Here is a 22,063-nt window from a genome sequence, read left to right as displayed (position 1 = left end):
AATCGCCATTCGGAGTGGGCGTAAAACTATAGGCCCCTCCCCTTTGTGTGACAACATAAAGGCGCACGCCACAAATAAGAGGAGAAGCTCGGCCAAACACAAACGTAAGTACATATGTGTAAGCGGCAAGAAAAAACTTGACCAGTAAACTGTACTTTACAGTTAAAACTGTGAATCTGACACCATTGAGCATCGCACAAAGTTGCAGCGAAAAATGGGTACATGAATGTGCACAAATCGTCGCCTCAGAAACGGATACGACATGTATATTACAAAGCACGGTTTTGGGAAAATTTACTTTGAAGTTTAACGTGGAATTGGTCCGAAACTATACGGGAGATTTTTGTAAGTTTTGAAGGAGACGTAGCTGGTGTTATCAGTTTTTATTTTCCATATTTTTTAATTTAATGTCTCTAAACGTTAATGAGAAAATTTACTTTTCATTCCGTATGCATTTCTCGTCAGCGTTGCCATTTTGGTGCATTTGGAGCTAGATTTAGCTCTTTATTATTTTTCTATTTAGCTCCGAAAATTGGCTTTTAGCTCCTAGTTCTTTCTTTAGCTCTTTTCATATTTATCTAGCTTCAAATTTTTTTAGCTTCAGAAAGTTTTAGTTGTATTTGGTATATATAAGCCAAAACTTAAGCGTTTATAAGATGGAAAATTTCGAAATAGAGTGTATCCCCCATAAACTCTTGGACCAAGGTTAAATAATTCAAAAATTAATTAAAAGAAAATAATTTTTCTGATAGCGCGTATTTTGCTTTACCTTACTAATTTTACCTTTAAGGAGAGCTGGAACTAAAACTTTCCAGAAAAATTTGGTGAAAAAATTATTCAATTCAAATATCTGAAATTACAGACTTTAAGAGTTTGTAATCTATTTTTAGTCACTATTATAAGTGCCAACGAAATCGAAATATATGCACCTTATTTTGGTTTTAAAAGATTTTTTTCAGCACTTTTTGTGTAACTTTATAATAAATGATTTGGAACACAAAGAGATAACCAACCGTTCAGCTATGGAAAAACTAAAAATGCGGATCCATAGTACTTTTTACGCTGAAATAAAGACGATTAATTTATCTTTCAGTTGATATCGATGGCTGAGTGGAAGATCGACCTATCTCGGCAGCCGGTTCGAATACGCCCTATCTCAGAAAACTTTTCAAGAACGCTCTACTTCAGAATTTTATTGAAAAACAACCTATTTCAGAATTTTATTGAAAAACACTCTATCTCAGAATTTTGTTGAAGAACGCCCTATCTCAGAATTCGGTTCAAAAATGCCCTATATCGATTTCGCACTGGCTGCCGAGATAGGTCGAACTTCCACTCAGCCATCGATATATAATATGTAAATGCTTGTTCATATATTTAAGCCAATTATATTAAAAAAACAAACAAAATCATAGTTTTTTCATAAAATAACCCTTTTTGAAAAAATATAAGATTAGTGATAAAGAAATTGTTTAAGCTGAATAACGGTAAATTGCAAATATCTCGAAAACGTATCCATGGAAAAAAATTTACTCGAGTTCCGGAATCACCGAGAAATTCTACATAGGAATTGGATAGTGGCATCCATAGAACATTTTTGCTGTAAACCAGAGTAATTAGAAAATGAAACAGAAATACTTAACTTACCTGCGTATTAGCATTTTCAACGCGAAGACAATTAAAGAAGAACGTAAGTTTGCAACTTCAACTTTTTATCAATCATGGTTGCATTTTAGTACATTTGAATTTGTAGATTCTTGTAAATTCAGTGCTGCCCCAGCTTTAAACATTTAAAATTATTTCGTATTTTAACTATATACGAGAAATTTGAGTTAAAAAAAAAAAACAAAACTAAAAACGGTTCTAGGTGTTATGAGCACTCGCATACGAACGGTCAGTTTTCTCGCATACGAGATCTTACCGCAGAGAAAATTTTTGAACGTGGGCATTTTATCGCATACTATTTCAGTGCGAATATGTTGTTAATGTTTTGTAAATGTTGCGAAAGTTTTATCTGTTTTTCTTGGTTGTGCTTTAACAGCATTTCTCCGAATTAAACCTCTACTGTCTTACTCGGAATTAAATAGCTGTTAAACTTAAACCCAGATATGCGACAAGTATGCGATACCTCGTCTTTTATATCGTATACCTTTTGCGATAAACGGTCTACGCAAGCGGTATATCCATAATTGCCAACTTGGTGCTTTAAGCACTAGATTTAGTGCCTTTTGAAAATTAAAACGCCAAAAAAAAATTTGTTTGTGCCTAGTGCCTTTTTTAGTGCTTTTTTTCTGAACTAAAATTACTCCGATATAGTTAAAACCTGAAATAATTTTTAAATATTTATAGCTGTGGCAGCACTGAATTTACAAAAATCTACAAATTTAAATGCACTTAAATATTGATTGATAAAAAGCTGAATTTGCAAATTTACCTTGTTCAATTCTCTTCGCGTTGAAAATGCTAATAGATATGCGAGTAAGTTAAGTATTTCTTTTTTCTTTTCTAATTATTTGTAAAAATTTGTATTTTTGTACCACCTGAGTAAAACACGTCTTTTCTTGGTGCTGAATCCATCTTGGCCGCACAATTGCTTTGCACTAGAATTTTGAGATATGCTAACCTCAAAGTGCCAAAATTACGGTTTTTAGCGATATTTGAGGTTATATAATGAAAACAAAATTTTTTTGCTCATTTCTACTTAGGGCATGATTTTCGTTTGTTTGGATTCGATTTTTCTTTCTTGAGATATATCAGTTTTAATGTGCAGTACTTCGGTATTACGTCGTAAGCATGAGTCATTATAGCCTATGGTTTTTCAATCGTTATGAGCGAAAAAGTTTTGTTTATTGATTTATGTATGCATTCTTGTAAATATTGTTAATTTTTTGTTTTTGTTAAACACATACAAGCTGTTATGAAAAAAGCATCAATTGATTCAAAACCATTTAGTGCTTTTAGTGTGGTAAAACGCTTTTTTCCAAGTTTTTGGTGCTTTTTGAAAATCAAAAGTTGGCAACACTGGGTATATCTATTGCGCTTTCTCGTATGCGAGCTACCATAGCAGGTTCACCTTTTTTTAAACCTATTGCAGAAAGTTTAGCATCGTTGTTTTATTCGCCTAATTTCTACATCAGTAATCTGCGGTTTTTTATCCGCACACCAAGCCTGTGCGTATTTGTTAGCACCTGCATCCGTCGCTCCCACCTCGAACCCGACATCAGAGAAATTCCAATGACTAAATTTTTGTCACCAAAAATATGCTAAAAACGCGATTGTGCAATTTTGTGCAAATTCCTAATGTTGGCCCTTGATATATAGATGATCGATTAAAGGTTCCTGAAGAGATCCGATTGATACACGCTGACACGCAATTTATATGCTTAAATGAAAAAAGTGAAATCCAGTTTTTTTTTTCAAATCTAAAGGAGCGCAATTGAAATGATGTTTTTTACTTAAGTTTGCAATATGTAAAACGAAAGGTATACCCAAGACTGTAATCGCGTTAGGAAATGACGATTATCGTTCGTCAAAACAGGCATGTTTGTACAAGCGCAGTATTCTTCCAGCTTATCTTCAAACAATTGGGGACCGATTTTCTATTCTATCAGACATCCATACGCACATATATCGTATCGGAACTTTCTTTACCAAATTCGATTTTCGATTTTCCTTTCAGTTAAATCGGCCAAATTATATTGCCAAGAAAAATGTCATCGATATCTTTTGTAATGTTTGGATTTCCATCAGAATTTTGTTGACATTGCCAATGACTTAAGACCTACTATGTCCTAAGAAAGAAAGAAAAAACGATTTTAGCTATCTTACTGCCATACCTAAACAAAAGCGTAGGGCGGAGCATTTTCTGACGCCTAGCGTTAACACCGAAGGCCCATACCTAATGCGAATATGACAGTTTCGCCGTTTTCTGCAGCCAGCTTCATTTTCCAACCGTTCAGCGTTGACGCCGCGTTGTTTCGGTATGCTTCATACAAATTGTATGGACATGAGATTTTTTTGACAGCCAGACAACGCTGACGCTTTTGTTTAGCTATGACAGTTATCTATCGAAAACGAGATTGCCACTCAGATTGACTTGTCCAAATCCAACGAGAAATTTGCTCAAGCCAAAGCAAGCAAAGTAAACTTCTTATAATTGATAAGTATTTGAAAATTTTGGTTTCAATAAAATTTAAAATTTCTTATATTTCAACTATTTTTGCAATACATTGATTATCCTACAAGAAAAATAGATCGAGGTGATAAACATTATTATCAAAGGGCGCCTCGTTTTATGTACGCCCGGGCGTCGTTGCTTCTAAATTTCTGTTTGGTCTATACTTACATGTTTACCCAATAACTTTAGTTTTTCCTTTCAACACTTATAACCTCAATATATACCAATTCCCTTTTTAACGATAATTTCTCAAATATAAATTATTAATTATATATAATAATATATGTGACCAGAGCTAGCACCCAGCATATATATATACATACATATTTATATAGTTCGCCCGGAATTTATTTTTAATTTAATCTCCCGAAGTCCTAGAATGCATTGCTAAATTTTTCTCTAAAAAAATAATTGACCCTATTATGGTTCTCAATGTCGACGTCGATGATATTTTTTCGTCAAAAAATAGCCTTGCGGAAAGGTATTCCTCGCAAAACTACTGTGGTCAGTGAAACCGCTGTTGGACTTACGACGGTTATTTTTTTTATTAAAAAATTACAACGACGTCGACATCGACAATCATAATAGGGCCGAATGTAAAATATTTTTGAAGAGTACGTAAATATTTTTGCTGACTAGAGTCTCTCATATTCAATTATCAAATCACCATCCAATCCTACAACAATAGTTGGCGAGTCGGGTTTTCTTTCAGACGCAGTCTTCTCACATACTTTCAGCCGATAAGTCTTAAGTATTTCGGCAATCGGAGTTTTTACTTGCAACATTGCCATATGTCGCCCTAGGAAAAAAAAATAGTGAATCGTTTATCGCCTTAGCAGTGATTAATTCCAGCAGGCATTTACCCAAACAAATGCGTGGACCGTCGCCGAAGGGAACAAAAATGCCCCTCTTCGCCAATTCTGCTAGATCAACGTTATTGAAACGCTCCGGTTTAAACTCCCATGGGTCGGGAAAGTAATCGGGATCGTGAACATAACTAAAAAACGGAATGGCGACTTCCTGACCCACTTTAATGGGGATACGTCGTCCATCGTTAAGCTCAAATTCGGTGGATTCTGTACAAATTCGCGAAGTAAGTGTAAGCGGACTAATTATTCGCAGTGTTTCTAAAAGAAATCGTAATGCGATCGTTGATAACTATGTGTATTTCGGTCTATATGCGCATAAAGCGAATACATACCTTGCACACACTGATCCAAATGTGGCAGACCGATCAAAGTTTGGTAACTGATAGTACCATCAGCATCGAGATTGCTTAGAATTTCGTTGCGCACCTTTTCCTGCCAATCTGGGTGGTGGGTCAACTGAAATTGGAAAGTAATATTAGTTATTGCAACCGCTCTGCGAATGATCTTTGACTCACATAGAAAAGTGTATGGTAGGCAATCGTTGCCGATGTATCGTACCCATCTACAAGTACAGTTGCCATGTATCCAACCACTTCTTCGTGCGACAGATTTTTCTTTTCCTGCAGCTGACGCAGATAATTCAGATAATCTACTCTATTTTGATTAGTCGCGTCCTTTTCGCGCATTCTATAAGCATCCTTGGTGAGTTGTGAGAAAAAGGATACCGTTTCGCTAGTAAATATGCGGTAGTTTGTGAAGCGTCGAAGCCAAGGGAATGGTATGCATTTGATGTGGCTTATTAAAGCTAGGAAAATTTGCTCTGGCACTTTCTTCAAAATGTCCAAATAAGTATTTGGTTTGTCTAGACTCTCGAGTGTGTTTGTTTCGATGCCCCAGAGAAATTCGCCCAAAACGTTGGAATTAAATCGATAGATTAGCTGTGAAGGAAATGTACGATAATATGTATGTTTCTAACAAACGCTTACATACTTACGTTTTTAGTTTCCAAAACAGCGTTGCCATTTGTAGTTTGCTCCTTCAATAGATTGCTTAGTTTTTGCGCACAACTCTTCCAAATGGGATAACCTAAGTTGAGCTAAAAATGCGCGTGAAGTGAACTTACGCTGAAATTATACTCACTTTATACCTTGTTTTGTGTTAACCCGCTGATTACGTCTGCGCGTCTAGTTTTCCATTCTTCCCCAACGTTTGAAAACGGATTTACGGAAGCTATTTTATCCTCACTTCTATCGTAGATCTAAACATATTTTTATTAGTTACAGAATTTAACATACTATATAAACATATACATTTCCTTTATTACTATATAATCATACTCAATTCATTTATTAAATTTAAGACCATAAATTCGGCTCTCCCGGATCTGCATATTGTATTCTAATTTGAGTGAAATGTGTGTATTGCAATATTCTGTATTTTGTTATTCTGTATTACCAAATACCTCCCTTCTGCGCCACAAATATCGGACTATTTCATATCGCATTGTCATTGGATTACGAGCTAAGTTTGAAGTTTCAAGTGTCTAAGTAGCTCATCGGGAAGTTGGTGCAATACATATTGATTGCGAAATTCCAGGACATACATATGTACATACATACATACAAGGGAAGTTAAATAAAAGCTTGTAAAAAATACTGAATTTTTGCCTAAAATAATTTTAAATCCAAAACTTTACTTTCCAGAATTTTAGTTCTAAATCATTTCTTACAGAGTTAAAGAATACAGAATTGTGAACGGAAATAATTTTTAAAAGAATTTTTTTTCAAATTTTTTTCAGAGTTTTCAACCGAATGGTTTTTGAAAAGCAGAATTTACTATCGCTCTCTTTTTACCGTTAGGGTTCGATATGGCACGAGCAAGTTACATTTGGTCTCCGACTATACAGTATAGATATCGTCGCTAACATGCGTGGGATTCGACACTTTATTTAAACCAGTATCTCTGCTTCTACGAAGACTAGAATTTCGACGATTTAATAACTTACGTATCAAATAGGGGTATTCTCTGAGTCTAGCAAAGCCCGTGCACGGTGCACGGATTGCACGGTTTGCAAAGCTATCCCATACGAAAACCGGTTTTTACCGGGCAATCCGTGCAATCTGTGCACCGTGAATTTATGTACTTTACACCGTCTTGCAATTTCCATTACCCACATTACATTTCGCTAACCACATTGAATTAAAATTAAAATTTAGATGTATATAAATATACATATATGCGCAAACATAAAACAAATGTACATATCGACGGTACTTTGGCAAAACCTCGTATCTCAAAACACTCTCGAACAAAAACCTTTTTTTACTGAATATTAAATATTAAATACTTTGTAGTTAATTCAGAATAATATGTAATGAATGGTAGTATTTTAAGTTCTATTTTGAAATAATTGTTCAAGTTATAAAGTAGTAGTGATTTCTGTGATATGAGGTTTTACCAAAGTACCGCCGATATGTATGTACATTGTACATACACAAGTATGAAAATTTCACAACTTACAAATTTCTTTGCCAAATTGTCTCTAAACTTTTTGAAATTCGTTACCATGACTTCATGGGCCAACTTCGGATCTAATATTAAAAAGCTGGGATTTCTGGATTGGAAAACGCCAATAACTGCGTGATTTTGCTTATATGTACTGAAAAAAAACCCAAAATATTCAAGTAAAAGCATTTTGATTTGGAATAAACATTTTCTAAAATTTGCATTTAATTAAGACATATTCAAAAATGTAGAAGTATTCCGACAGTCCTATTTTACAATTTTAGACTACGATTAAAATGTCATATATAGAAGAAAATCTTTCAAATCGTTTGTGCACTATTTTTTGATAAATTTTTTTGTCACTTCGACCTTCTTGAATATATCTTGGATTTAATAGAGGACGAGATAAATAGAGAGGGATAGAGGAAGCAAAATATTCATATTCATATTTTGCTTTAGAAATAAAATAATTGTCAATGAACATTTTTGTGACAAAATACTACATACCTATATACCATAGACTGGAATGGAGAAGGGAACTACCGGCGTTGGTTTTTGTATTATTTCATAGCAGCTAAATGCGTCAATTAATAACTGCAATTTTTTTTTTACAATCTGAAGATGACACTATGTGTATATATGTAGATTGTTTCACAAATCAATTTAAAATTTTTGAATCGTAAAATTTTTCCCTCTTATGTGTATGTAGTATTTACATACAAATCCATCTGCACTTTTCACAAAAGTTAGATTCTGATATAAAAATCCACTTATCATCGGTGATAATAATGCTGACCTTGTACATACACACATAACGCTTGACAGAAGACTTTACTTTGTGATGTTTGAGCCCATCTGGCTGTGCAATTTAATAGTAGTTTTTGTGAAAATTGCAGATATTTAGAGGGTATTGAATATAAGCCCTCGATATGTATGTAAGTAGTATGTAGGAATAGTATTTAGTAGGTATGTTCTGTTTTTTTTTTAATTTTTATATAATAAAATATTTGATAGAAAACTCACTTGTAAATATCATCTACTTCGTAGACAAAATGCTTTTTTCCAGGGAAATTGCCCGCCAATAGCTTTGGCTGCGGACCGGCTACGCCCAATTGTTTGAAGAGGTCGTGATGCCATGTCAAGTATTTGTAGATTAAAACACCGAAAGCGGCGAACAAAGCGAATGTGACTAGGAGCGGCTCCATGACGAGACTGTGCTATGCATCGAATTTTGTCTGGCGTAATGTGCATTCATATATTTGCATGTACAATGTACAAATCTATGTAGTATTTTTATCAAGCAATTTAATATTCATTATTAGCAATTGAGGTGTTGTATGCACGCTACTCATGGGTGCTGCTATTAGGTACACACAGTGTACTCTCTTGGACAGGGCCGGCAAGAGAAAATACGGGTGCGATGCAGGCAGCGGTATGTGCAGGCCAGATTGGCGGTTGTTTGGACTATATTATTACGACTGTGCCAGATATAGAAATGAGCGTAGAACATTTGAATGTGTACGTAAAAATGCGCTTTCATATTCATTAGAATTTATAATAACTATTTTCACATACCTAAATGAAATTCGGGCGCCTTTGAATACCCGGGCGGGGGAACCACCAACGACCACCCTAACCCCACACACCTCATATATAATACATAGCTATGCAAGTATTTGTGAATACCAATAAAGTATTTTAGATGCCAAATTGGGACGATTCAATTATTAAAGGTTGAATATATATTGACAGGTTGCATTGGATGGGTATAGAGAAAGAGATATTAATTTGAACACCTTTTTGTAAAAAGTAGTAGAAAAGTAACCAGAAATGCGTTTAATATTTATGAATATATAATGGGCTGTATTCATTGTAAAAATTAAGTTGGTACATGAAGTTAGTTGTAACTTTTTTGACAGATAACCGATTAAATATTGTGCCAAAAACCTAAAACTAACTTTAAGTATCAACTTCATTTTAACTATAGGTATTGGTAACTATAGGGACTAGCCGAGGGTCCGATTTGTTACAGGGTATATTTAAAAAGCAGGCAACCCAGGCTAAGAGAGCGAGACAACCTTCTATTATTAAATAATGAAAACGCGGTGTTATCTTATGAATATTAGTTTGAAAGTAATTTATAAACTACTTTATTTTCAATGATAACTAATTGAAATTCTCACTATTTTACCTGCAACGAACTCATTTATTTAACATGGCGATGTCCTAGGAAGCAGTCAATTGTCTTTTCCTGCATACATTTTCAATTATTTTAAAATTAATTTGGCTTAAACAACTTCAAAGTCAGTATGTTTCGTTTGAGTACGCTTTCGTTCTGCACTTCGCAGATGCTTTTTCATACTTCCGAGACAAAAATTGTTTTTTGTTTTTTGAGTAAGAGGAGTATAAAAATTCGAAACATTTACTCATTACACATGTTTTAAAGTAGTCTTTCAATTAGTTGATTAAAAAAAAAAAAATCACTGGTTTCCGTCAGGGTATTTCTTCGCAGTTAGCACGAGTAGAATAATTCAATTCAAACTCTGAAATCAATTCCTTCAGTTTGCTTAATATTCTCCATGTTTGCTTTTACTTTCGGTTTGATTTCATTTCATATGCATACATATCAAGGGCTTAAAGCGCAAACAGTCAATGACGTAGCGTAAATGTACGTTGACGTACGTAGTAGCACATCAAATTTACTGTTGATAGAGAGGGAGAGAGAGAGAAGCAATGGCACCCCAGGTGGTGAGTTTTCAGTAACACGCGAATCCCATAAGGTAGATCGTGTCTGGGTCAACCTACGTTTACGCTACGTCGTTGACTGTTTGCGCTTATATATATGCAATACCCTATATCTGCAATTTTCACAACAACTAATTTACGATGTTAGAACCCAACTGGGCCTTAACTGTCATCACTGATGTTTGCAATATATCTAATAGTAAATTTCTCTGTCAAGCGGTATACAAGGTCAGCATTAATATCACCGATGACAGTTAAGTCTTAGATGGATTTTTATATCAGAATAGAGCTATGTAGAGGTCGTGAGCACTGATAGAAATATCTAAAGACATATTTTTCATTATTTCTGCTATTTGGAAAAGTACTTTGCTGTGTGCTGTAAATTTTCTTGAAGAAATAAATATATGCAAAAGCATTTTTTTCTTGAGAGCTGTCAACCCGTTGACGAAATTTTCATAGAAGAACATTTCTTTTCCATTTCTTGTGCGTCATTTTATATACATACATATTTTGTATTTCTTGAGAGCTGCAAATATCCCTTTAACCAAAATTAAATAAATCTAAGTTTCAAAGTTCGCGCAAAATTTAGAAAAATTCAAAAATTCAATTCAATTCAATGTTTAATAATACTGGTTTAACACCGGCTTTTTGGTTTTTTATAAAATAAATGCAATTTATGAAACTGGTGTTATTTTTTTTTAATCGTTTGTGGGTAAAGTATGCATAAGGTTACATGCCCTCTTTTCCAATAACCCTCATACCAAGTTCCAGTACTCCACCATAAACACCATATGAAAAATTCAGTTTGTATGGGAGGTGCCACACCCCCTTTATAAATCGAAAATATTTTTAGCCTATAACCAACCTTGAAAAGTCGAAAGTAGGTGCCCAAAATAAAAATAAAACACCAAGTAAGTGCAGCACCGATTTCGGCTATGCCGAAGGCTTCGTACATTTCATTAACATCAGAAAATTGTAAATAAACCGATTACGGTTTTTGAAATGAGTTGCTTTGGAGCTAACCAAAATTTGTATATTCACTGCATACATAAAGGGGTAACATAAAAAAATCATATCGGAACAATAGACTTTGAATGATATTCACGAAATTGCTAGTCGTCCGAATGAAGGAGGTTTAACACAAAACTCACTGCAAACGTCCTGTTGATGATGAGTGAAAATAGTGCCAAATTTCATGCACCTAACTGCAAAAATGGAGGAGTTATAACAAAAAACCCAATATCTGAACAATCAGTTGTACGGAGGCTATGGGTTGTAGGGACCCAATCTTTGTCATTCTCACTATACGCTTTCTGTACGAGCACAGTCGGACCCGCTACAATTAAGTATCTTTTTGTACTCATGCAAATGCATACTTATGTACATAAGCACAATATTTGCTCTAGGTATATACAAAATAAAACTAAAAATAATAAAATAAGTACAAGTAATCTTTATGTATTTCCATTTTATCAGTTAGTTTCGGCTGTTCATAAGTACGTACATATGTATGTAGTTAGATGCGATGCACTTCGATGCTGCAAAATTTCAGCCAGTAGAAACTTGGCTGTAGTGGGAAATGCTCGCACTTTTCTTTGAGAATGGTTCCAATTGCGGCGGTCTATGTATTTTGTTCACTCGTATTTTTCATATCCGCTCTGGTAATATCGTACTTGCGCTGGCATTTCAACTATTGGCGGAAGCGCGGTGTGCAAGGACCTAAACCTAATTTACTCATTGGCACGCTTCCGAAATCCAGTGCCGGGCAGTGCAACCTGGTCGAGGAGTTGCATGAAATTTATCTGTAAATCATATGTAGCTTATAATAGAATTTTATTTGATCAAAAACATTGGGTGAAACACAAAAAAGCTCAGCGACTGTTCAAGGGAGAATGTAAAATTAAAAGCTTTCGAGCAAAATAAAATTAGATTTTTATCATTTATGTTGCTATAGATTATAATCATAAATAATTTATTTTTTGGTTTCAGGCGCTACAAATCAACGGAAAAATATGTGGGCATTTTCACAGCACGTACGCCTAAGCTCTTTATCTGTGATCCCCAACTGGGTTTGGAGATCTTAACTCAACATTTTAAAAATTTTCATGATAATGAATCTTCGCAATGGGTAAGCAACTTTATAAGAGTGCTCATTGCACATATATATGTACATACGAGTAGTACATACATACATATGTACATTAGACCGCTCCACCTTACAACTAAAAAAAATCCACCTTCGAAGTCAAAGTATTTTTACAAGAACATTTAAAAAAAAAATTGTTGTTTTGGCCGAATGAACACCTTCATATGGACGTAGTTCTTCTGGAATAATCGAAATACTTCCTTAGCAAAACTTGAATGATTTTTTCCGAGCTTTAATTTACTGATATTAGGGTGGTACCTTATGGTAATATAAACTGAGTTCTGGTGGGCAAGTACTAAAATTGGGTACTTCAGAACAATCGACTTTTAAGACCCGACAGTGAATGCCAAAGATATAAGGAAATATGCTAAAAGGCAACCCCTACGTTCGGCAAAAAGAAATTTTTATTTTTCGAAATTGTCTTGCAAAAATATATAAGATTTTATGATGCAGAAAATTAGCTACAAATAAATCTTTTAGTAGCTATCATCTTTTGTATTTACATAAGATTAAATATACTCCTTATAATTAAGCGAGTAATGTTATAGACTTTAAAACACAAAAAAAAATTTAGTGAACGTGTATTTCAATTTATTTTACGAAAATCTGTGAAAAATGAAGTTTCGAAAAAAGTTTTGATTAGCGCTTTTGCGAATTAAAGTAACGATATGTATGTATATGTATTTTGATTATGTTCCCAGTGCGAAAATAGAAATGCATTGCCTTTTCCTATCCAGAAAAGATCAATAACTACAGCTGAACGAAAAGATGCATCGTATGTATGTTTTAGTATATATATTGATATGTACGTTTTTTTTTTTAAATTTTTCAGTCAAGCGAGAAAGTGGAACAACTGCGTTTCACCAGTCCTTTTGTCTCAATTGGCGAAAAGTGGAAGGCGCGACGTTCGGAGTTGGTCCCAGCGCTCACTATTAACAAGGTATTTAAATCAATTACGAATTAAATTAATACGTTTTACAAATATATTTTTGAAAAAGCGATTTCTTTCTCCCTAGATTCGCTCATTCTATTCCGCAATGCGGTCCAGCGCCCAGAGAGCTGTCGAGTTCCTTGGAGTGTCCGTACCTCAACCTCAAGATGCCAAAGAAGTGCGTAATATTTACTAAACACCGTTCACTTTTTAATTAAAATGTATTTATTATTTTTTAATCAAATACTTAGCTTGCCAACCGATTTACAGCCCAGTTTATGTCTAATTTCATATGGGGCATTGAGGCGAATGCGTTCAATGTGCCTGAGAAACCCACTGCTGCCAGAGCATCTCTTTCGCCTGTACACTGCATGGCAAGTGCTATGCTTTCGCAATCGTTGGAATGTGTACGCTACTATGGACGCACTGCTGCCTGGCCGTGGCTGCGAAAAATACGTCCGGTACGTTTTTTCCCCCTCGCCTCAGATCGTTTCTTCCAACAGCTGCTGGCGGACGCTATGGACGTACGCGCCAAGCAGTCAACTGTTGTTGGTGGAGTGCGGGGCGTTTTGATCGATCACTTGCAGCAGCTCAGGGATAAAAAATCCTTAAACGGCATACAAATCGCTGGACATACTACAACTGTTTTGATTGATGGATTCGAGACGGCAGCGATGCTGATTGCGCACTGTCTGCTGTTGGTGAGTGCAAATTATGTAGTTTTGTTAAAGTTGTTGTTGTTTGGAAAATGCTATACAAAATTCTAAAAGTTTAATTTTTGCGATTTGTTGAAATATTTCAGCTCGCACGCAATCCACGCGTACAGCAGAAGCTCAGAGAGGAGCTACTCTCTACCGATGTTGCAGACAGCTTCGATGCGCTCAATGAACTGCCTTATTTGGATCAGTGTATACAAGGTGAAGTGAATTTTTTTTTAATTGTTCAACTATTTATATTAAAACACCGCGCATTTTTTTATTTTATTTTTACGCACATTTCAGAAACTCTACGTATATTTCCGCCTCTAGCGACGCTCTTTAAAATCTGCACGGAGTCTATCACATTGCAAAACTCCGATAAATCCTCTTTAACTGTACATCCCGGCACCGGAATATATATTTCTAGCTATTCTTTCCATCATGATCCTGACTACTTTGAAAATCCGGAAGAGTTTTGGCCCGAGCGCTTTGCTGACGAGTTGGGCGGAGTGCGGAAGTATCGCGAAATGGGCGTTTTTATGCCATTCGGCGACGGACCGCGGATGTGTCCCGGTAAAGCATTCGTGTACGGTTATTTTTTCCTGAAGTTTATCTGCAGCATTTTTTATTCTTCATTACAGGCATGAAACTTGGGCTAGCTGAGGCCAAAGTAGCCGTTGCAGAGTTGGTGCAAAATTTTCAACTGGCACCTGGTCCAAATGTACGCAACGATAATCGAATTGCTCCTGAGTCGTTTCTCTTAAAGATCGACGGAAGCATGGAGCTTGATTTCAGGCGACTGAATTGAATTGAAATTGAGATTATATTGATGGATGAAGGTACAAACATGGTCAGGTTAAAAAAAAATTTGTCAAGCTCTTCTTTCCGAAGACGACTTCAGATTAAACTCTAAATAAAAATCAATTTTAATAAATACATACATACATACATATGTGCTCCAATATAAAATCTTGGTGTTGTTTAAATTTGAATATAAAGTTTTTTATCAGACCGTATTTGGAAACGTTATTGGCAATTAACAAGGTATTAAACTAGTATACTTATACATATGCATTTATAGTATAATTCCGGGTCGAAATTCGTTAAATCGGTTACTGAGATACTCGTGTTTTATGATAAGTACCTAGGGCCCATTTATAAAAAGTTTATAAATATGAAATTTTCTACTAAAAGACAACTATTTTAAGCAATTTGGCTCTATTGAAATACATATAACCAGGGTACGAAAATAAACTGTACAAAACAATTCCCATTTGCTCATCGATCATCATATCATTTGTGGTTTTGTACAGTTTTGTACATAGTCAGAAACAAATTGTAAGATTCACTGTCATTTTCCCCAACGAGAAACGTTTGCATTTCGTTTGTGACAATTGTACCATATGGTATGTTTTATATGTATGCAAACGTTTCAATTACGTGAAAAATATTTTTTTCTCTAAATTTTCATATCCAATTCGATTAAAAAACATTTTTATTTTTTGTATTCATTTCAGCCATTCGTTTTGTATTTAGTTATTGCATATATGTACATACATACATATATTTTTTTCTGCACAATTCATTTCGTTTGTGGTTTCGTATGTAACTACTAACTACTGTAGTGTACTATCGCCAAAGTGAACTCAGCCGTTTTGTTTTCGTATTGTACCGAACTGCTAAAGTAATAAACGAAACGAAATAGTAAGGTACAATATAGTTTATTTTCGTACACTGCATATAACAATCTTCGTAATTTTCAAAAATTCGGTTGTATCGGAGACTCTAATCCAATTCTGCCCATTTTGAATACCAACCTTGCTTAGAAACACTTTCGCTTAGAAACATAAAATTTTACTCTTTTCATGGTGTTGACAGACCACTTGTTACAGCTGAAGGAAACAAAAATTTCACCAACGATATACTACAAATCGCTGAACGTACAACAAAAGTTTTGATTGATGGTTATGAGACGGTAGCGATGCTGATTGCGCGCTGTCTGTTGTTCGTGAGTGAAAATGAGAATGTTTGTTTGTTGTTGTTGGCTTGAGATGATGCAAATTATAGGTATTATGCAAGTTATGCCAAAAAAAAGAGAAACTTTGATTGTACTTTAAATGGTTTTTTGTTCGTCTTCAGCTTGGCCGTAATCCATGCATTCAACAGAAGTTTAGAGAGGAGCTACTCTCCGCCGATGCGGCTGACAGCTTCGATGCACTCAATCAGTTGCCTTTCTTAGATCAGTGTCTAAACGGTTAAGATATAACGCTTCCGAGTAATCGTAAGTTTTTTTTTTAAATTAAGGCAATTTCTTATTTCGTTGATTTCAGAAATCTCCGCTGCCTTCACTCTTCAAACTCCTCACTGTAGCTAGAACGTTGATTCTTGTTTATTAAATTTAAAACCTACATTTCCACTTACTCCTTCCACCATGATCCTGATTATTTTGAAAGCCCTGAAGATTTTTGGCCTGAACGATTTGCCGAGGGGTTGTGTGGAGTGCGCAAGTATCAGGAAATGGGAGCTTTTATGCCATTCGGCAATGTCCACGGATGTGTCCAGGTGATACAAATGAAAAACTTAGAGTACAGTGGTAAAACATTAAAACTTCCTGACCAAAAACCATGAAAATGATGCCAAAAGTTGTTGCGAGTCAAGCTTCATAGTGAAGTACAATAAAAATATTTCTGCAATAAAAACAAATTTTATATTAGATTTTATTTTACATGAAACCATAATTAAAGTAACTACATATTTTAATTCTAGTAAATTTTATAATAATTTCATTAAACTCGTTAGTTTCTTAAAGAATGAAGCAAGGATTTTTTTTCAAATTGGTTCGAACTCCATGTGAAACACAAAACCGGAGCTCATGATTTGTAGCAATTTAGGCGTAAAGTTGCTACGGAGCAACCTCGTACATGTTTTGTTGCTTTTCCAATAACAACTTTACAACTAAAATGGTACTCATCGTGAACTCCCCATACATTTTGTAATCCTCCCGTACTTTGAAATCAAAGAGGATTTTAGAGTAATGGAATTTACCGCTCTATCCAAAGCTTGGCATTGCCTCTAATCACTCGACTAAGGCAGCCTGTACGAAGCCTAAATTTGGTACCCTCAAAAGTTCTACGGCTGTGTAATAAACACCGAGTTGCGAATGAAGCTTTCGAGCTCTTCGAATCAAATGGGAAATTTACGGAGCTTCGCTAATAAAGAGACTGGGCTTGGGCAAAAATCCGACAATAGATTTCAGTGCCAAATAAGAAGATTGTTTCATACTGGAGACTTGGGCATCATCCTGACAACCTCTGCACTAAGAACTGTTTGTTATAGGCCATAGTTAGTAACTTTCACTTTAATATTGATTTATGTAACTTATCTGCAACATTTTCTAGCAATCGTTAGCTTGACTTCTTTGGATCCCAATGCCGCTTCTTTCAGAAAAGTTCTATTCTCCGCCCAAAATACGATAAATGTAACTTTCCGATATGATGATCTTCTTTCTATAAGCGATCTCTGTTCCTCTTTCTATTGAGTTTAGTAGGTACGCTAATTAGGAATTTTGGTACAGAAGCTCTGAAGCCGTTAGGATTAAATAAAGTTCTCAGGTTCTCCCGTTCTGCCAATTATGGTGAAAACTTTTAAACTAGAAAATTAAGAAATATCCCTAATATGTATTTGAATGATGATAGTAACTATAATTAAATATAATTCAATATTAAGTACCACTAAAATACGGCTGAAATATATGGAAATATATGCAGTAGATAATTTGTACAAAAGTGCTTTTAAATGAAGCTTTGTTGTGGATGAACAAATAAAAACAACGCTTACATTCTTCCTTGCATTCTGTCACTGCTTCAATATTCCACAATTATCTTAAGTATTCTTACGCCTTTTACACAAAGGTCTTAGTCGTTTAATTGTACTCTGCCAGTTGTAGCCGCATTACATACATACATAAGTGTCAGCTGATTTTGCTTAGCATTTCCCTTACTCCTGCTACTTTAATCTTCTTATCGTCAGCATCGTAAAAGTCGAGTGTGCAAAACAAAAAGAAATTAATTAAGAAAATTGGCTGCTCGCTTGTTGAGCTGGAAAATTGCAAACACAATATTTACAATGGCATTTATGCATTCGCCATTTCACCCGCAGCCAGAAGCAAATATGCCAATATGCGGTTGACCGGACCCACTCCATTCCTCACCCTTGGCATACAAAAGCCCAAGTGACGCCTTGGGCATCACCGGCTGCTTCTTCCGCCATTTCTTGCACGATGTCGCTTTGAAATGTTGCAATGCAATTGCAATTTGCAACAAATAAGTAAAATCTTAACAGAGTAGCCACTTGACCATATTAATGGGTCGCGATAAGTGCGGTCGAATGACTGGTCGGTCGGTCGGTCGGTCGGTCGACCGATGAGACAGTCGATGGGACACGGAGGGTAAATCGGTGTAACAGCAGCTCAATCGGCAATTTCTGGATGGCCACTTAAAGCGTTGCCGCAGTGCTGCTGTCCGAAAGGCATCGTGGCGGGCCTCAGGGGGGGGGTAGGCAATTATTGCAAATAGAAAACACCAGTAGGCAAGATTGACCAAAGCAGCGAGGAAAGGGTACGGAAATGAGAGCTGCGGCTTATAAATACAAATACAAATAAATGAATATTTGTAATGCACTCTAAACGATGCACTTTGAGCTTGTAGCTTTGACGCAATCAATTGAAAAGTAAATGCGTTCTGTAAATACATACATACAAACTTGTACACTTGAGAGAATATGCAGCTGAGATGGACGTATTGCGGTTGACGGGCATAACATAAAAGTGTGTGATACGGAGAAAAACCAGGGGAAATGGGAGAAAGTAGCAATCTTCGCAAATATCTGCAGCAAAAATAGTTGCATTGCAATTACGCAAAGTGTCTGCATAGCACTTATTACGGATATACACATACATACATACATTACACCTTTTCTTACCAGCAGTATCTATACGTGCTTAGTTATTTGAATTGCGTTGGACAAGGGAATAGGCAGATAACGTATCAGAACCTTTGTAATAAGCTTCGCTAAAAAGATATACCCGAGAAATCTTGTCCATGCTGTATCTGGCGCCGTGCAATAAAGCCGTAGGAAATAACGCTATATGGCTTTATTTGGGGAATGTGAAATAAAGTCATACGCAAAAATTTTACATCTGAGAAATAAAGCCCCGCATCCGAACGCGCCGCGCGTCCCTCGTATTGTTATTCGTCATAGTAGAATGAGGAGATTTCACTCCGTCTTTTTTAACTGGGTGCTTGGATTCGTCTTCTAAACTGCTTTGAGCGTTGTTGCCATTAAAAGTGTTAAGAAGTATTTCAGGGATACAAATAGAGATGCTAAAAAAAAACCGTTTTCACTCTTTATCATTGAAAGTAAATTTATTTGTTTTATCCCCCATTACTATTATAGGCTAAATTTAGGCCGGTTAACTAGATATGTCTGTTCAGACAATAGAACACAAAAGGAAATTAAAAGTTTTATAGTCTCATTTTATATTTTTAAGCTATGTACATTGGCAACCAAGGCGTAGCTGCGGACCATATGCAAATCTCTAACAAAGCTCTCAAATATTACTTTTTTACTACTTTATTTATATATCTGAGTTCGTATCGAATGGTAGCTTATGTCGGAAGGCTGGTTTTAGTTTAATGCACAATTTTCGATGAGACTTAATAAGAATATTGATTTCCTAGCATCGGAACTGTTTCTTTCACGTCATTCGTAATCGTATGCCGCGAATGGTTCATTATACTAAAGCCGGCCTTCCGACATATGCTACTATTCCATACAAACACAGATATGTACGTAGTCAGAAATCATACTTTAACGAATACAACATTATTTTAATGGCAAATGATTTATGTCTTGCTCCTTGCTTGAATAGTTAAAATTTTATTACTTTGAAACACATTGGCCACTAACACAAAACAAATGGCTTTAAGTGGTTCCGCTGCAGCAGCTGCTCTTCATATTACAGGATATTGCTCTCCGTGTTATTGCTTTTGCTTTGATTCTTCATTTTGTTTTAAAATGATTACCGTCTTTGAAATGTAATCTTGTCATTTAAATTTTACGGTTAGTGTGTGGCTTATTGCCGCCTGAAAAAAGAAAAGTAATCCGGTAACACTTTACCCGATTGTAATTAAAAACTGACGGCGTGTCAGGGGTGGCAAGTCGAGGTTGATGGGGTGGCTCTGCCAGCGAGGGTGTCAATGAATGCAATAAGCGTCACTCGGTCGCCTGTTGCCTGTCACTTGTCGTCGTACGCTGCGACATGCCTTTGACATCAAACGGCACACGCGTTGGCCCAAGCCGCTCTCGACTTTCATCCCGCTCTCTGCAGACACGGACGCTTAATTGCGGCACAAAGGCATCCAGAGCAGAGTTGCAGTTTGCCTTCCATGCAGTTCTCTAAAAATGCCTGTAATTGTAACAAAACAAATATTGTACTTATTAGGGCTGTTGGCACTGCTGCTGCTGGTAATAGCATTCTTCTTCGAAGCATGCAATGTGTTTGATACCTTTTTGTTTTCTTCCACTAATTTAATGAAATTGCGCGCTTTGCTTGAAAACTTATTAATTTTGAAAAGTGCTATAAAACTTTGTAATAACGTAAAGCTTGCTCGCATCTTCTTGCCTGTGTAAGAGCGGATGACTTCGGGAGTGACTTAAAAATATCGTCCTTTGCTTGACTGGATTTATGGCACATAAAGCCGTTACAGCGATACATCTGTGAGTATTCTTAATATCTTAAAATTTGATTCCATTAAGTCAAATTCTTCTTATTTTACCCAGCATTGCCGCTTGCCCGAAGCTGCCTGGTTTGCATATGTTGGCTTCCTTACGTTTGAGGGCGCCTTTGCAGCGGTTGGAGGTGAATCCTGACCATGGTGTGCGGATATGGCAATTTCCCGATTAATAGTTAAGCTACAACGAATAGTTCTCTTCTGGCTCACTTTATGATGTCGCCTAAGGCTCCTTCCGTTATCTCACTCATCGTTTGCAGGAATTGATCGGCATAGGCGGAAACCTATATATCCTTTTTCATATTATCACTCAAATTAAGTAAATAAGAGCGATCTGAAATGTTAAATGATGCCCTTTAAATTTTTCCAATAGTAATTCATTAGCTCCTCTTATCTTAAGAATGCGATTGCATTTAAAGGATAATTGGCAAATTGAATTTCCTATCCATACAAAAAATAAACCTTCCTTTCGCCAGTAATAGCGTCTGAAAGCAACTTGTAATTACCAACCTCCCCAATCCGAATCAAAACCGCAAATTTTTCCAATCGCAATATGTACTGTGCTCATCCTTGAAAGTGCAATTATGAACAAGAAAATACCATTTGCATGAAAAATAAGCAATTGAGGCTGTACATTAGGGCGGGTTGATTTTTTTTTGTAAATCGTATAGCAAAAACGTAAACTACATGAAATTCTAAGAAAATTCTCCGAAGAAACCATCTATCTAAAATAAAATCCTAATCCGCGCCCCTCGACTTGAAAATTTATATGGCCGCCTTTGCCAAAAAAATAAATGTTAGAAAAAACAGGTTTTTCCAAAAAGAAAACGAATTTCCTGAATAAAATTGTTTAGTAAGGTTGTTATTTGCACTTTACATTTTTTCGACACTCAAAATTTTTTTTCATTAAAAAAAATATTCACCCAAGTACGCAAATCAAAGGAGATCCAAATTGGAGTTTAACTGCTTTTTTGATAATTGAATATTTTGATTAGTCTCAAAACAAAACCTGTATTGCATAAACTATAATATAATATAATAAAACATAATATTTTTCAAAAAAAGAAAATAATTTTAGCGAAAGAAGAGGAAAAAAATTTTCATGTCGAGAGGCGCGGATTAGGGTTTGNAAGGAGATCCAAATTGGAGTTTAACTGCTTTTTTGATAATTGAATATTTTGATTAGTCTCAAAACAAAACC

The 22,063-nt window shown here is 35.6% G+C and overlaps 2 protein-coding genes across 2 annotated transcripts; one reads left to right on the top strand and one right to left on the bottom strand.

Moving 5' to 3' along the window:
• Positions 1-4,501: 4,501 nt before the first annotated feature.
• On the bottom strand, positions 4,502-8,969 carry LOC108373406 (probable cytochrome P450 309a2). Its single transcript, XM_017629281.1, has 8 exons — positions 8,575-8,969; positions 7,567-7,705; positions 6,194-6,304; positions 6,041-6,142; positions 5,562-5,984; positions 5,379-5,502; positions 5,041-5,304; positions 4,502-4,976 (listed from the first exon to the last, which is right to left on the bottom strand). The coding sequence occupies exons 1-8, from the start codon at positions 8,754-8,756 to the stop codon at positions 4,813-4,815; spliced, it is 1,509 nt and encodes a 502-aa protein (XP_017484770.1). The 5' UTR covers positions 8,757-8,969; the 3' UTR covers positions 4,502-4,812.
• Positions 8,970-11,858: 2,889 nt separating this feature from the next.
• On the top strand, positions 11,859-15,005 carry LOC108373405 (probable cytochrome P450 28d1). Its single transcript, XM_017629280.1, has 8 exons — positions 11,859-12,100; positions 12,286-12,424; positions 13,275-13,382; positions 13,459-13,551; positions 13,625-14,074; positions 14,176-14,290; positions 14,375-14,644; positions 14,713-15,005. Exons 1-8 carry the CDS (start codon positions 11,898-11,900, stop codon positions 14,877-14,879), a joined length of 1,545 nt encoding a protein of 514 aa, XP_017484769.1. The 5' UTR covers positions 11,859-11,897; the 3' UTR covers positions 14,880-15,005.
• The last annotated feature ends 7,058 nt before the right edge of the window (positions 15,006-22,063 follow it).

The sequence above is a fragment of the Rhagoletis zephyria genome, unplaced genomic scaffold (genome assembly GCF_001687245.7).
Source record: "Rhagoletis zephyria isolate East Lansing unplaced genomic scaffold, Rhagoletis_zephyria_1.1 Rzeph_scaffold_06668, whole genome shotgun sequence".
Taxonomy (NCBI): domain Eukaryota; kingdom Metazoa; phylum Arthropoda; class Insecta; order Diptera; family Tephritidae; genus Rhagoletis; species Rhagoletis zephyria.
This window is presented reverse-complemented; position numbering and strand designations above follow the sequence as displayed.